The sequence below is a fragment of the Accipiter gentilis genome, chromosome 11 (genome assembly GCF_929443795.1).
Source record: "Accipiter gentilis chromosome 11, bAccGen1.1, whole genome shotgun sequence".
Lineage (NCBI taxonomy): Eukaryota > Metazoa > Chordata > Aves > Accipitriformes > Accipitridae > Astur > Astur gentilis.
The window spans coordinates 25,419,588-25,434,660 of NC_064890.1; the positions used below are offsets into that span (position 1 = coordinate 25,419,588).

General features: G+C 38.1%; 1 protein-coding gene across 6 annotated transcripts in view; it reads left to right on the plus strand.

Annotated features, from left to right (window-relative positions):
• CADPS2 (calcium dependent secretion activator 2) overlaps nt 1–15,073 on the plus strand; it is a 324,748-nt gene that overhangs the window by 98,157 nt on the left and 211,518 nt on the right. For all 6 annotated transcript variants that reach the window (XM_049814057.1, XM_049814052.1, XM_049814053.1 and 3 more), the window contains exon 3: nt 8,912–9,244. In XM_049814057.1, the coding sequence (XP_049670014.1) occupies nt 8,912–9,244 (333 nt within the window). The remainder of the gene's footprint in view (nt 1–8,911; nt 9,245–15,073) is intronic.

The window sequence follows — 15,073 nt, forward strand, 5'->3', positions numbered from 1 at the left end:
GTAGTTGTGGAAGCTATTCTTCAAACTGTCAGAAGTTTTTTGCACCTTCATCAAACTAGCCCTAATTCTTGATGTGATGCATTGTGTGGTTTCAGAATACAGTAGAACTACTGAGGGCGGTGTGAGCTGGTCCCAGAGAACATTGCTCATGCTAATGACTGAAATGGGGAATATTTTTATTCCTGTGGAACAGGAAGGACTAAGATGTGGGTGAGAGCTGTTGGCTGCAATGAGAGTTGCTAATGAGCTTTTGTATGAGAGGCTTTGAGGAGGTGCTACAGTAGCAGCAAAGGTGCTATTTAATATCACACAGTAAATGTCCTATGCTTTGTTTTGCATCAAGTAATGCTTCTAGCACAGCATGATGATGCATGTCACATCAAATTTTTAAGAAAGAAACTTATTTCAATTCCTTTTAGTTTCTAGAAAGAGAATTATTGTCTTTTGCAGAAATTTGAGAGCTCAGTTAAGCCCTGAAAATTGCTGGCCATTTTAAAAAATTTATTCTGTGTGTCGTAAACTCAAGAGTTCTGGTAACTGTAAGAAGCACATCAGCAGCTTGAGTGGAGAACACATTGGAAAAGCACATCAGAAATCTGAAAAGCATTCACAAATTTGAGTGTTACTTGGACCTCCATCAAAGTCCTTTTTGTCTTTGTTCAGTCTTTATCAAAGAGGTACTTCTATTAATTTATATATTTTAATTTTAATTGACAATTTCCAATAAGACGTAGTTATCATTAATCATAACATAGTTGTAGCTTTGTTTCAAGCAAGCTTAAAGTAAAAAAAAAACAAACCAAAAAAACCCAAACCCCCAAAACCCCCCAAAATACCCTTTAATAAAAGAACAATTCCTTAAGGACATAAATGCTGCCCTCTGTAGTTGTATATCTGTGTCTGGTTGATAGGGTTCTCCTGAAAAAATTCTCCAAAGAGAAGTATCTGTAAGACTTATCTGACAACCTTTTTTCTTAGTTATATGGAAAAGTTCAGTTTTAACATTAGTGTGTTTTAAGGATGCCCCAAGTGTCAGTTGCAGTACATTGGCATGAATAAATACATTGGAGATCTAGATAACTAACTAGCTGGCTCCTCAGTATTTGTGAGCTGGTGTCGGAGAGACAGTGTTTGGCCCTCGTATAGCAATACTTTTATAATTTCTGTGTGGAATGTGGTTTGAAAGCTCTGGAAATGCTTGAGAGGTGGAATGTGTGATGTTGTCGGAGGCTGAACTTTCCTTACATGCCTTACAATGAAATTTGCTCTTTTTTTTTCCTGAGAGAAAGAGAGATTAAACTAAACTTTAGAAGTTTATGTGGAGGCCTTGATGTTCAGTGAATGTAGGATTAAAGTATTGTGTAATAAGTAACAATGACAAGCAGATTAAATTGGGGCAGATGTTATCTTGGGGACAGTGCATCGATCCTCACCTTCACCAAAATCTTTTTAGTCTTTATTTTCTGCACTGAGCACAGGAGATTGACATGGCAGCAGCACAAAACACAGGAACGGGAAGTGTATCCCACCTGCCCAAGGAGGATCCCACCAGCTAAAGAGCATTAGTTCCATCGCTGGTGGCAGTAATATGGTGAAGCAACCGAAGTCCAAGCAGACTGAGCCTCTGTGACAAGCTCCAGCTCCAACTGGGAAGAATGCCCTTAAAGTGTATTTCTTCATGAACAGGATGTGACTGGGGCTTGGAGAAGAGGCCACATCCTTCCAGTGGTTATACTTTGCAGCCTTGATGGTGCCCTGTCTGCTTTGATGATAAACGTATGCATTGGGAGTTGCCTGCCTAAGCATTTTGTTCCAGGCGGAGAAGAGGACCACATGGGAGTCAGCACCCAGTGGAGCCTTTGAAAGAACTTCACCATTAAAGAATGTGTCTGGCTTGGTGGTGCTACCCAAATGAGCATGCTGCAGTGCTTGCAGCTCCTTAGCAACTTCAGGAGGCCAACAGAAACAGAGACCTGGATAGTCCTAATTAGGAGGAGATAGCGTACTTTCACAAGCAAAATAAAGTGCGCAGCATCAATTGGAGTGATTCTTGCAATCACTTGCATGTGTAGGTAATGAAGCATTTCCTATGGTCTGCATCAGTGCAGAGGATACTATTATAGCTGTGGTAGGTAGTCTGGAAGACAAGGACATTTTATGCTTAAGTCAGGATGGCACACAAGTAATCATAGCAATAGAAGTAGGAAGCTACTACAGCTCCTGGGTGAACCATTATTTGAGGCCCTCTCTGTGTGTAAGGGCTGTGGTGTTTTATTCCACCTTGTCACAAATGGGTGATTTAGATCGCTTAAAGAACCACTGTCAAAGGTATTAGCAAAAGTGGTTTTAGCACGACATTGTAGAAGTGCTACTTAACAAAGTTCGATGGCAAGGTTCACTCTATCACTGTACGGCACAATCATTTGAGCATTGATTCAAAACCACCAAGGCACAAAGCAAAGTTACCAACGCACAAATTGAAGTTGCCAAGACAAAAATCAAAGTTACCGTACTAGAAGGTTATGTGCGATATCGGTCGCTTACCAAAGGTCTGCCATTGGTAAAACATCTCTCTGCCTCGAGGAGCAACCCTGAGCAGTGTCCCAGCTCAAGGGGAGGTCACCGCCACGCAGCCAGGCTGTGTAGCCAGGAGGGCTCAAAGGCGGCTCACTTAAGCTGTCATATTTATGGAATAAAGCGGTTGGCTTGTAGTCAAATTATATGCGATGGGAAAGGTATGCATGAGACTCCTTGTACCCACAACTTTCTTTGCTCCTTGATAAATGAGTCTTGGAAAAGCCACCCAGTATTCCTGTGTTAATCGCATTATGGTTGTTCCGAGCTCATACGCCTCGACGCTCACTGTGCCACTCTGCTCCTTTGTGGGTTTTCAGAGAACAGATTGGAACCAGAGGAGTCTTTGCTCGGCTACGGCTCAGGCCTTTACCTCCTTTGGAGCCTGTACCACACTACTGCTAGTTTGGATAAGGAGTCGAGTGCATCTGTCACACACCTATTGCTGTGCTGGAACATGCAGGACACCAAGAGCTTGGATCCAGTAATGCCAGAATTTAACAGAAGTTAAAAAAGCTGTGAGGCAGCTTGAACTATGTGTTGTACAGAAAGGTGATAAGGAAGCTGATTCAGATGATGTCTAGTATGTTTAGGAAGTTTACCGTCCCAGAAACATAGTGTGCATTTTGAGCTGCAGCCATCGTTTCCATGAGAGATGCATTGAGCCCTGGCTGTTAAGACATAGGACATGTCTAGAGTGTAAATGTGACCTCTCAAAGCTAGAGGACCAACAGCGACTGTCAAAAATGAAGAAAAATCTCTAGCTGCTCTTGTGGCAAAGGAAGTTTCCAGTGCTGCTTTGCTTGATGACGAGGAGACTGTTGGTGCAGTTGTACTACTAGGAGGTAGGTGTACAGGGGCCAGATGAGGAAGGAGTTTCCTTTTCAGAGGCTGAGAAATCATTCTTGTGGTCCTTCTGCCCTTCTCAGTACCCTTTTGAATTTTAAAAGAGCAAACAAAGTTTTGCTTAAGCAAAATCCTATGTTACCACACAAAACTTGTACTCCAAACATAAGCAGCAGTGAGTCATAGCTGAATTCAGTTTGACTCCAAAATGGATAATGGCTGAACATGACTGATTGCAGTGCTTTTCTCTGTGGGCGTGTATACACACATGCATTACATAGACACATATGCATTTTTATATATATGTACACACACACACCCTTATATTCCCTGAAACTAGATTTTCAGTTTTCACATGGTTAATAAGAAGGCAATTTTATGTTAAAAAGAGTGTTCAATTATAACTTACTACCTACAAACACAAGGATTTTTATTTTATAGCACTGGATATACCACATACGTGAGTAGTGTTCTGCAAGAGATTTTTACTGTAGACACAACATTTTTGTAATTAAAAACATGGAGTGTTACTTTCTGTGTTTTATTTTGGAAGAGAATGTTAGTAAGTGAGATTTTGGTTAAAAATCCTAACATATATATATTTTTCCCTTTTGAGGTAATGTACTGTTTAGAACACAGTTTTTGTTTGCTTGGTTTTGCAATCCTTTGTTTCAAAAGTGGGGAGGGCTTAGATCATAAATTTTCTCTCTCTTGAATCCTTTGGCAAAGTTTTCTGCCAGAAAATAGAAGAGCTTGTAAAATAATTTGGTCAGTGCAAGCTTAGTGTGTTGCCAGTTGGTGCTGCGCCTAGAGCTGAGTGGGGCTCTGTTAGAACTGATACATAAGCAAGTAGCCGAAAGTTCGTGTTTTACTGGTATGCGTAGCAGAATTACATAGTGTTATTTTTTATTAATAACACCACTTATACAAACAAACTGGTGGAAGCATTACAGATATTTGTAACTATTGTGTTGGGTTTTTTTTCTTCCAGACTGGCTAAAAAGGTGACCTTAATAGAAAATTCTATCAGTATGTGTCTTTCAAATGGAATAAAACACACATAGAAGTTTGTAATGCATGGCCTAGTGGGCCTCATATTTAATCCGCTTACAAAGAAAAGGCAAAGGTTATCTGCAGTTGAGTTTATGCAAACTCTTTTGCATATTGCTTATGTTTTTTTCTAAGCTTTATGGTAGAGAATAAGATTATCATGTTTGTGTTGCCTGCATACATAATTAGTTAAATTTGGTATGATGTTCGATAAATAGAAATGTTATTCAAGGGGTATGTGCTAGAAGATGTAAAAGCAGTTCTTTGTTTAATATTTCCGATATTTTCACAGGTTGTCGGCACTGCTAAATGGTGATTTTTTTTTTAATCTTTAAACAGAAATATACTTTTAATATAATTATCTAGTGCTAAAAACTATTTTAAATTAAGCTTTTTACTAGTATTTGCAACAGATGAAATTGCATATGTATAATGATTGGAAAAAAGTGAATTTAAACCATACTTCAGTAGATAGATGCAAATGATAATGGTTTCTGTAATTATAAGGGAAGATGAAATTGAGGATTTTATTTTTTTTTTAAATGCCTTACCTGCTCAGCTTTGAATGGTTATGATATGAGGAGAACTTTATCCATCAAAGACTGTAGTTATGGCTCACTCCAAGAGTATTTAGAAGGGCTCTAAATAATGTGAATTGAAAAAGTTCCTCAAAATGTATATATTGAGCCCATCAAAACCAGTCTTTTAACTATCTGTCTTTTCCTGAATGTATTAATATGTATGTGTTAATAGAGCATTTCTTTTTTGTGTTTGATACTTTGTTAGCAGTGGGTAACATGAGCTGATGTTGACTTAGAGTCAAGGAACCAGCAATGCTATTCAAATGCTGACTGACAAAAAGCATTACTCCAGGATTTATTTGTGGAAGTCCAGAAAATGTTGGTAGAAACAGGAAATACTTCATTAAAAACTTTGACTCTTGTCAAGTTATTTCTAAATAATACAAGGATTTCCAAATGAACATGGCTGATCTGCCAAATCAATTCTATAATCCCTGTAGAAATAGATTTCTTTGTCCACACAATACCTTTTTCTGGTATTTTATAATTTACATTCAAACCACTAATATTTTTTTCTGTCCAGTTCCCCCCTAGTGTTGAGAGACTTGAGATAACATTTTAACAATGGAGGCTTTTGAATGATTATTGAATGAGAACTAAGTCTAATGATCAGACAACCCAAATACAGGAATAAAGGGAAGAAGAGCTGACAATTTAGTGAATGTATTTAATTAGTATTTTGCTTTAAAGATAGATATCAACAAAAATATTTTTGCTAATGGGGATAATTGGGCGGCGCATATAATCCATCTTGAAGAAAAAGTGTCAGACTACATTAAGATTGCTACAAAAGCTTTTATATTTCATTGTAAAAATGAATGCTGCCAAGAACGTACCACCCGTGGTATAAAGCATGTATGTATCCCTAGGCTCTGGACCCACAGATACTCAGCCAGATGAACTTTCTGGAACAATGGTGGAAACAATAACTCCATTGGCATGAAACTGGTGGCATGCCATTCTCACTGTAGTAGCGATTCCCATAAACTTCTATTTAGAATTTTTTTTAAAAAGCAGCCATAAAATGGTTCAGAAAAACTTTGAAACTGAGGAGACAAACCTCAATAAATATAACTAAAGCAAAGAATTTTGCGTTTAACATGAAATGTACCATATGTCTTTCAGGAGCAGGAATAATGAGACTTTTTACAGCTTTTTAATGCATCTTACTGTGTCAGATTTGAGGCACGTATGGTACACTCCTCACTGAATTTCCATTCTGTTACAGTTTTCTGTTGAAAACAAAGTCTTGAAAATGGAGTCTTTCTGTTCAAATGTTATTACTAATTTTTAATTATCTCAAATACAAGTAGTTAATTTTAAAGATGAGATTACATTTTTTTTCCACAGGAAAAATTTTGGTAAATTGCCACTCAAAAAGAAGTGGTACAGTAAGAGCTTTAGGTCCAATGGATTCCTTTTCAGAACCAACTGTGTACTTTTAGTTCTCTGTTGTTCATACCTTGGGTTTATATTTTGAGTAATTTCCTTTAATATCCACCCTATCTTTTGCAAAATATTTATCTTGGAATAATTTTTGAAAAATTAATAAAAATACAGTTTGTGAAAATAAATTTTGAATTAGTCTGGTTCATAAGTCAAGGGAAGTGCTAGCAGCTTTTCAGCCCCTGCATTCTGGATTAATTGTTTTGAATAATATTACTGAAAGAAGGTAATGAAAGGTGAATAATATTCTGATTTTTTTTTCTTTTTTTTTTAAGACTTATTCAGTTATATTAACAATACATAGGGTTGTGTAATCTTGGATAAACCTGAGATTCTGGGGGGGAAGAGCCTATAAATATTCTTAATTTCACTCTTTCTTCTGCATCTGCTTTCTCTCATTGGGTATGCAAAATAATGCGATGGAAGATTTAATGTTTATGAACAGTACAAAGTAGCTGAAGTTAGTCTGAAGTCATCTTTTTTTAAATATTTTTTTTCCTATTTGCTTTCCAGTGAAGCTGTTGGAGGAATGAATCAAATGTAATTGCAGACTGTTAAAACAAGGAAAGGCTTAATATCCTTGTACCTGTTTGCGTTGCTAAGTTTTATTGCTGAGTAGAAGTTATGATTATTATTTATTTTGAAATGAGATTCAATATTTGTGTAGCATTTTGAGGAAATTAATATAAGCATTAATTGACAGTAACCATGTCAGCTCCCGTTACGATACCGATAAGAACTTAACCTTAGATACTTCCAAGAAAGGAAATCCATTGTGGTACAGTTAAAGCATAAAATGTCATTAGCAGATATTGGTGATGGTTTTTTTGAGTAATCTGTTTGAGCAAGTACTTTTCGGCTTAATCTGCAGCCTTCGGTACAATATCAGTTAGGGTATCTGTTGAAAGATATATTTTTTAAGTAACTGCATTTTAAAATATGCTACGGGGAAACATGTATCAACAAGCACTGGAACTTTTAGAATATGTTTTTCTTGATCTGTTTCCACCTGCGTACTCCTTTCTGCTCAGCTTTTTAGCTCCTCTCCTACTCCTCTGTTTTGTATTTTCCAGGCGAAGCACAGTAGTATTTTAGGTTGGTTTGTAGGTGCACCATCTTCCAACATTTGATAGCACCTGGGGTCCCAGCTCTGCGGTGCCATCATCTCCATTCACTGCATTTTCATAGCTCTTGGTGACTAAGATGCCTATCTGAAAATGCATAGTTGACTCATCTTCCACCTCGTAGTATCTGATTGAAGAGACCGAGCAGTCAGAAAGGTGACGGATCGGAAATCTGTTTAGGCTGCGTGGTATCACATCAGTGCTTTGCATTTCAGCTGTGCGTGGGGTGTTGGTGCGGCACCCAGGCAGTCCCCCAGCAGCCAAGCCTTGCCGGGTGGAGGGCCTCAACCCATCTCCCCCTCCTGCAGGACACCAGGAGGTTCTCCCCGAGTTATCCGTTCAACGGCATGATGCAGTTTGACCCTTGCCCAAGGCAGACCTCAGTTGTTTACGTGGCTGATCATGCTGCAGCGGTCATCTTTTTGGTGGCTGCATTGTGTAGAGGAACAGTTTCACGAGACTTGCTACTAGAAATGAGCTGGCCGCACACAGTGGCGGGAAAGACCAAACTTGCCAAGGCCTGTTTTAGAAGAGGTGAATGCAACCGTCCTTGAACAATGAGAAGTTCTTACAGAATGCTGCTGGTGATTTATCTGGTTTGTGGTTGTACTTTGCCTTGTCATATCTTAGAGACTGTGTACGTGGGAGGGGACAAAAAACTTTGTGCTTGTTTTTGTTGGTGTTTTTTACACAGAGAATCCCATGCTGTGTCTCCAGTATTGTATCTAGGGTATTAGAACCAGTTCTGTATCTTTGAGTCTTTCTTCTCTCTATTGTTAATATTAATTGTAGTATTTCTCTAGTATATTTTTTTCCCCTGGGTTTCTGTCTCATCTTCCATGAGCTTCTTGGCTGGCTTAAAGATCATATTTTAACTCATACTCCCGAGTTTTGAGGCAGTGTAGCTTATCTATGAGTTACTTGCAAGTAACTTTAGACTTCTGTGGTTTTCATGGAGAAAAGATTAATTAAATCTTGCAGGTAAGTTTTAAATTAGCTGCTGTTGATTCAAACTTCATTTCAGTTTAGCTATTGTAAACTTATGCATAAATACTTTAAAAGCTACTTAGTTAAAGTACTTATTCAATGCAGAAACTTACTTTTTCAACATGGTCACTTGTTTCTTTATGAAAAATATAGCAAACTTGGCCTGTATAACTCTTACTTATAAAGCCATCTGACATAGAAGCAAAGTCTTAGCTTGTAATCCCTTTATAAAGGATAGGTTTCTGTTTGTGCCCATGCCTAACTTTTTCTGTTTCTTTTTTTTCTTTTCTTTTATTTTAAAAGGTATTTCTCAAGAGTGACCGGGTTGCAAGAATGGTCCACAGTGGAGGATGTTCTGCAAATGACTTTAGAGATGTTTTTAAGAAAAACATAGAAAAGAGAGTCCGAAGTTTGCCGGAAATCGATGGATTAAGCAAAGAGACAGTGTTAAGTTCTTGGCTCGCCAAATACGATGCCATATACAAGGGAGAAGAGGACTTTTGCAAACAGCCGAATAGAATGGCCTTAAGTGCTGTATCGGAGCTGATTCTGAGCAAGGAACAGCTTTATGAAATGTTTCAGCAGATTCTAGGAATCAAAAAATTGGAACACCAGTTGATTTATAATGCCTGCCAAGTAAGTATTGGTGTCACTCGGTTCTGTTGTGTCCAAAATATCTCCCCCCTGCCAACAGGTCAAGTGCTTCCTCCCTGTGTGTAGAAGCCTTCAGTTTTAAGTATTTCTCCATAGTCCAAGGAGATGAAATCCCTCAGAAAGGAATCTTTGCATCACTTGGTCGCTGGAGAGCATTGGAAAAAGGGTATGCCAGAGTATGTGGTGCTTATGCTACAGGCATCTCCTGAGACCTTTTACAGTGTCATGGCTCCAGTGATTTGGGTGATTCTGCAGCATGTTCCATGGTCCATATAGCTGCATACCCTCATATAAATTACATATGTATGTACATATATTTGTGTATATGTGTGTACATCTTTAAAAGAAATTTACTGCCATAAATTGATAGGTGACAGGTGATTGAATTCAGAATGCTCTTGGCCATCCAGTGTCTAGAAGGTCAGTATGTTAGAACTCCTCAATGTGCTTCATTTCAAACACCATCTATGAAGCTAATTTACACATTTTTACTTTGTTGTTTTGTTGGATAAAAGTGATGTTCCCCAGAAATTATTTAGGCCAAGACAAACAGTCTATTCGGGAATCATATTTGGATTTGTATGTGTTAATCTATCACTAATGAGTAGTGTAAATGGTATGTAAAAATATTTTATCTGGCCAGTCTTCATAGTGATGCAACTATAAATTAGCAATTACTTAAGGAGGAAAAACCTGAAAAAAAGCAAGGTATTTCTGAAAGTCTCGCAACTGACCAGTGTGGATGTAGCATTTAAACTGAGCTCACACAGCTTTCTACACTGTCTATAAAATAGCACACCAGATTATAGCTAAGCTGTTTTTTGTATATTATGCTGAAGGTTGGCTTGTAGTAATGGGCCATCTTAATACGGGAACAGATGAGGAATCTTGGACATTATTGCCTACTTCATTTATGGGTTAGTGTGGCATGAAATCATGCAACTGTTCTATGATTGAAACATCTGTGGTGTTTAATGCTTCTCCGGGTCGTAGATCCAACTTTCATAATGAGAAAGTAATATTTTTTTCTATATCAAATATGAGGGCTTCCTGTTTTCACTGTGAGCTGTTTAATGACAGGCTGGAAGGAGACTTCTGAATGAGCAGTGTTTCAAATGGAGATAGAAAATATTACTTCTTTTTTTCCTCTTTGCCCCATCTTTTTCCTTTTGCCTCTTAATTCACATACATGTAAATCATGAAGCTAACCTCTGGGATATGCAGGTTGGTAACAAGATGAAGCAGCACTGAAATCTTGGGGGACAATCCTGCTTATTTGGGGGTTTATATGCAATAGAACATAGAGGCGTGGAATAATTCAGTTTGGAAAAGACCTCAGGAGGTCATTCAGTCCAAACGCCTCCTCAAAGCAGGGTCAATTGTGAGGACAGACGAGCTTACTGAGGGCTTTAACCAGTCAGGTCTTAAAACTTCCAAGAATGGAGACAGACTGTGCAAACTCTCTGGACAACGTGTCCCAATACCTGAAAACATGAAAAAATACCCCAAAAGTAGATAACCTGTTACTTATAGTAGAAACTCTGTATTGATTCCTCCCTCCTCTGGTGTCTGATGATTGCTGGATCTTACTTTATATGTCACTGTGAACGGTCAAAATCTGCTGTTAGTCTGTGTTGTGCTAGAGGAACACAAATAAATGTGACTGTAGAGCTTTGAACAATCAAACAAAAAACCTGTTCCCTTAGTCTAGAAGTGCTTCTGATGATACAGTCCACTAGGTTCTTGTATCTGTATACTCAAAGGCTTCTTTATTTTGGTTCTTCATTGTAGGGAAGTTGATGGAACAAAACGGGTTGGCAAATATCAACAATTTTCTGTCTGTTCTTGGTTCATAACCTACAGAGACTGAAACATTGCAGTGAGTCAGTTTTGTCTTCTACCATGGTAGAATTTTGAGCATGGGATGATTTTCTTTTCTATGTTTTGAATTGCAAATTAAAGAGGAAGTAATCTTGTGGTAGGTAGGAAGGAAGAAAGACTGACTGATTATCCTGATGTGTGCAAAGATGACTCAGTGGGATTAAGAGAAGACTCTTCTCTTGCTCTTGCTGGTTTTGAGCACTGAAGGTTGTAAAATGTCCTGTGCAGGTCTCCAAAGTACACGTTGTTTACCCTGAATTCATATAAGTTTTATCAGAGGATGGGAAGAAGGGGAGACTTACTTCTTTGGGAACAGATATTGGAGCACCTACGTATTTCAAGCTGGGAAGAATGGAGAGGGAAAGGCTTCAAGCCTATACCCGTCTTGTTCGGCGTTCTAGCTTTCTGAAGATTTTAGTTTTCCAAGGCAAGAATGAGATTACTTTGCTAAAGCAAAAACTTTCATTATGTACTCCAGCAGAGTTGCTTCCAACCATAAATTTCATATCCTGTTCCTGTGGTCCAGTCATGCACATAATACACCAAAGGTATGAGGAGAAGTCTGTTGCAAAGAAAAAGACAACAATCGTAGCCTTCCCAGGAAGCGTATTGCAGACAGCAACCAGTCTCTGATAATGTAATGTCTTTTCTCCTGTGGCGAAATCCCTTATTTCTCATTATAGTTTTAATAAACATTTTAGTTCAGGCTGTATCTTATTCCTTTCTATTGACAGTGTATTTATAGAAGATGAGATGAAGTTAGACTCGGATTTCAGTCAGCACCAGCAGTTTCCATTCTGCCCTGGAAGCCTCTATCTGTCTTTGTATGAAAATGCTCACTTTCATTTCCCTTTGCCGCTGTTTAGAATACTAGAGACTTGCAGATAATGATAATCAATAGTGTCTGGGAGCAGTAAGATAAGTGAAAATCCAAACAGATGTTAAAATTGTATTTTTGATAGAGATTTTGATGAGTTGGCTTCTAGCCTGTGCTTCTAGCAGAGAATCAGATATATGAAATTCTGTATATTTTGCAGCTCTGAGAAACAGGTGCCCTTAACAGCAAATCTGTACAGTAATAATTTGTGCAGAAAACTCTGTCTCTCTCCCCCACCCCCACCCCCACACCCCCCCCCCCGCCTTTTTTTTGTTCCTCCCAGCCCTTTGGAAATAGGAAACAGAAAAATGTCTTACAGTGTCGATGATAAGAGTAAATTACCCTGTACCTCCAGGGGTGCTAAGCAGACAAGGATGCTATTTTAACAGTAGGAGGTATTGTCTGCCAGCCTCCTCCTTGTGACTTTCTCTGCCTTTAGAAACTTTTTATTGGTTTTCAGCAGCTTTTGCTCCCCAGCCTGTTCTAAATGGAGTGTTCCCTTCAACTTTTAAAACCTTGGTATCTTGCAGCAGCTCATCAGACAATTCTGCTAGGGTCCACACAGGTTGCCAGTCTCCACCTTTTGTGTGATAGCAGTGAGAAACAGTGTCCATTCAATCAGCACAAGAACTTAATAAAAAGAAAATTAATAGTAATAGGACAGATCTCTCAAATTGCCAAACACAGTCCCCATAGCTATGAGAATTTTATACATTTTTCTTTGAAGAATAACTTTTTGTCACAGTCTTTTAACATAGACTAAATGCCTAAGCTTGTCTTTAGGTAGTGAACATTAACAGGACATTCACATTGGGATGTTGAAGACTTCTTCTGTGGTCTCGTTCTCAACTTTACAATTTAGAGCAAGGCCAGCAACTGCTGCCAACCACCTGTATCTCTTTGTGATTAAAAGATTCAGTTTTGTAAGTGCTAACATTTTCACCTGATTTTTATTTACATTGTGTTGCCTTGAGCTGTATTTTATGATAAGAAATGATTGCCAGTTAGCTGGGCCTTAATGACCTCCTTGACTTGCTTTTGAGATGCCTGGCCACAGTGTGTTGTTATGGTTTCTTTGATTTACAGAGATCAAACATGATATAGTTGTCTTTTTTTTTTTTTTTTTAATTATTCACTGATGTAGAGGATAACTTTCATGCAGAAAGTCAAACTGAAAGTCAAACTCAAACTGATGTGTGGTCATGCACTATTACTATACCACTTCACCAGCACCAGAATTTCTGTACCAGGTAAATCAACTGCACACAGAGTTTATTTTGAAAGTACCTTTAGAACGTTGATTTTTTTGGCTGATCTAAACCCCTTGTCTTGGGTGTGGGGAGGAGAGAACAACACTGATTTTCATAATGAGAGAATTCTTGCAAGTCACATTCTCTTTTCTGACAAGTAATAAATAATTTTGGGAATAATGTAACAGTTTTTAAGAAGAATTATTTGCTAAGTCTTCTACTGTCAGCTTCTTGGGAGTCAACTACAAACTAATTCTTCTGCAAATAGCTTTAGTTGGTACTTTGCTGCAAGATATAATTTTCTGTTTAAAAGCCTTGTATTGCATCTGCTTCACATCCTTTATTATCTCTAGCTTTTACAAGATGTAACTCTTTGTATAAGTGTCTAATATTGAGAATGATGGACTATATTGTATCTTCCATAATAAATTTTTGTATTTTTAATTATGAGAATATTTTCTCCTGAACTGAATATTTTCTCCTGAACAATTTCTCCTCACCTGAAGTCTGCTTATTGTGCTCAATACAATTGGACTCCTTCACCCCGCACTTCACTGAAGTCCAATTAATTATGCAGTTTTGAAAGTAAGTCAAATTAAGGGCAATATAATTTGCAACAAGGCCTTCATGACTTTTGAATGTTTGTAGTTCTGATCCTTTCCTCAGTAAAATCATGAAAAGTAGTGCAGTTATGCATCACAGAATGTCACATACTTGTGGATATTTTTCTTACAAACTTTTATACCCTGTATAAGTTACAGGGACAAATGCAACTTCATGAAGCACAAAGAATAATGATATCTTTGTACAGTAAGTTTCAGTGTAGAGTTGATAATCTTGAAGTAATTAAACAAGTGCTGAGATTCCCTTTAATACATAGACCAAAACTTGAACAGATTCATTAATTCTTTAAGTTGAGGCAAGGCACAGGAAAAAAAAAAATTGGTTTGGGCTGTATATTATAGAACATGTACTATTATGCAATATATATAATCTGGGTCATTTTCGTCAAAGTCCCTGCCCACTGCAGGGGGCTTGGAACTAGATGATCTTTAAGGTCCCTTCCAACCCAAAACATTCTATGATTCTGTGATTCTATACTGGCTCTGTGAGATGTTATAACGTGACGAGCGCTTCAGCTAAGCCAGTGTCTTTCCCATGGTTGCCAATGACTGTAATTACTTATTTCATGGTAAATTACACCTGATACAACAATGTAACCTCTGAAAAATGTTGGCAAGGTCCATTGCTGTATTTCAAAGGTAGCATCAGGTGTTAGATAAGACATCCACTGATGTCTTAAACATCCTTCTGGGCTGAAAATGTGCTTTTACCGAGCCCAAGATACTCCTATTCCTGGTTTTGTTTTTTGTTTTTTTAAAAAAAAGAGAGACCTTATGCTGATCACCTGCTTTATATGTGAGATCTGCTACCTTTAGGCCTTACCTGGTAAGAGGTTACTGCTGGGTAGCCAATGCACACCCCCAGCACAGGCAGGGTTTATTTGCTCTCTAGATAAAAGGCAGTTTTGCAGAGACTGTAGAGTAGACAGCAAGCCGGGCAGGAGTGAGAGGAAAAGCTGTCTGGACTCTCAGTAAGCAGAAGGGACTGCAGTGGTATGGGACGTCTCTTGGGAGAAGAAAAGCAATAATTTTGTGGGACTGTGGGAGGCTATAGAGTTAGTTAGTGTTCAGGTGTTGACTGCATTTTTATATGATAAATGTGAGTCTAGAAAGTTTCTGCACACAGTCATGACGCCATAACAATCTGCTTCCTTACAGAACAGGTCAGTGCTTTAAAATT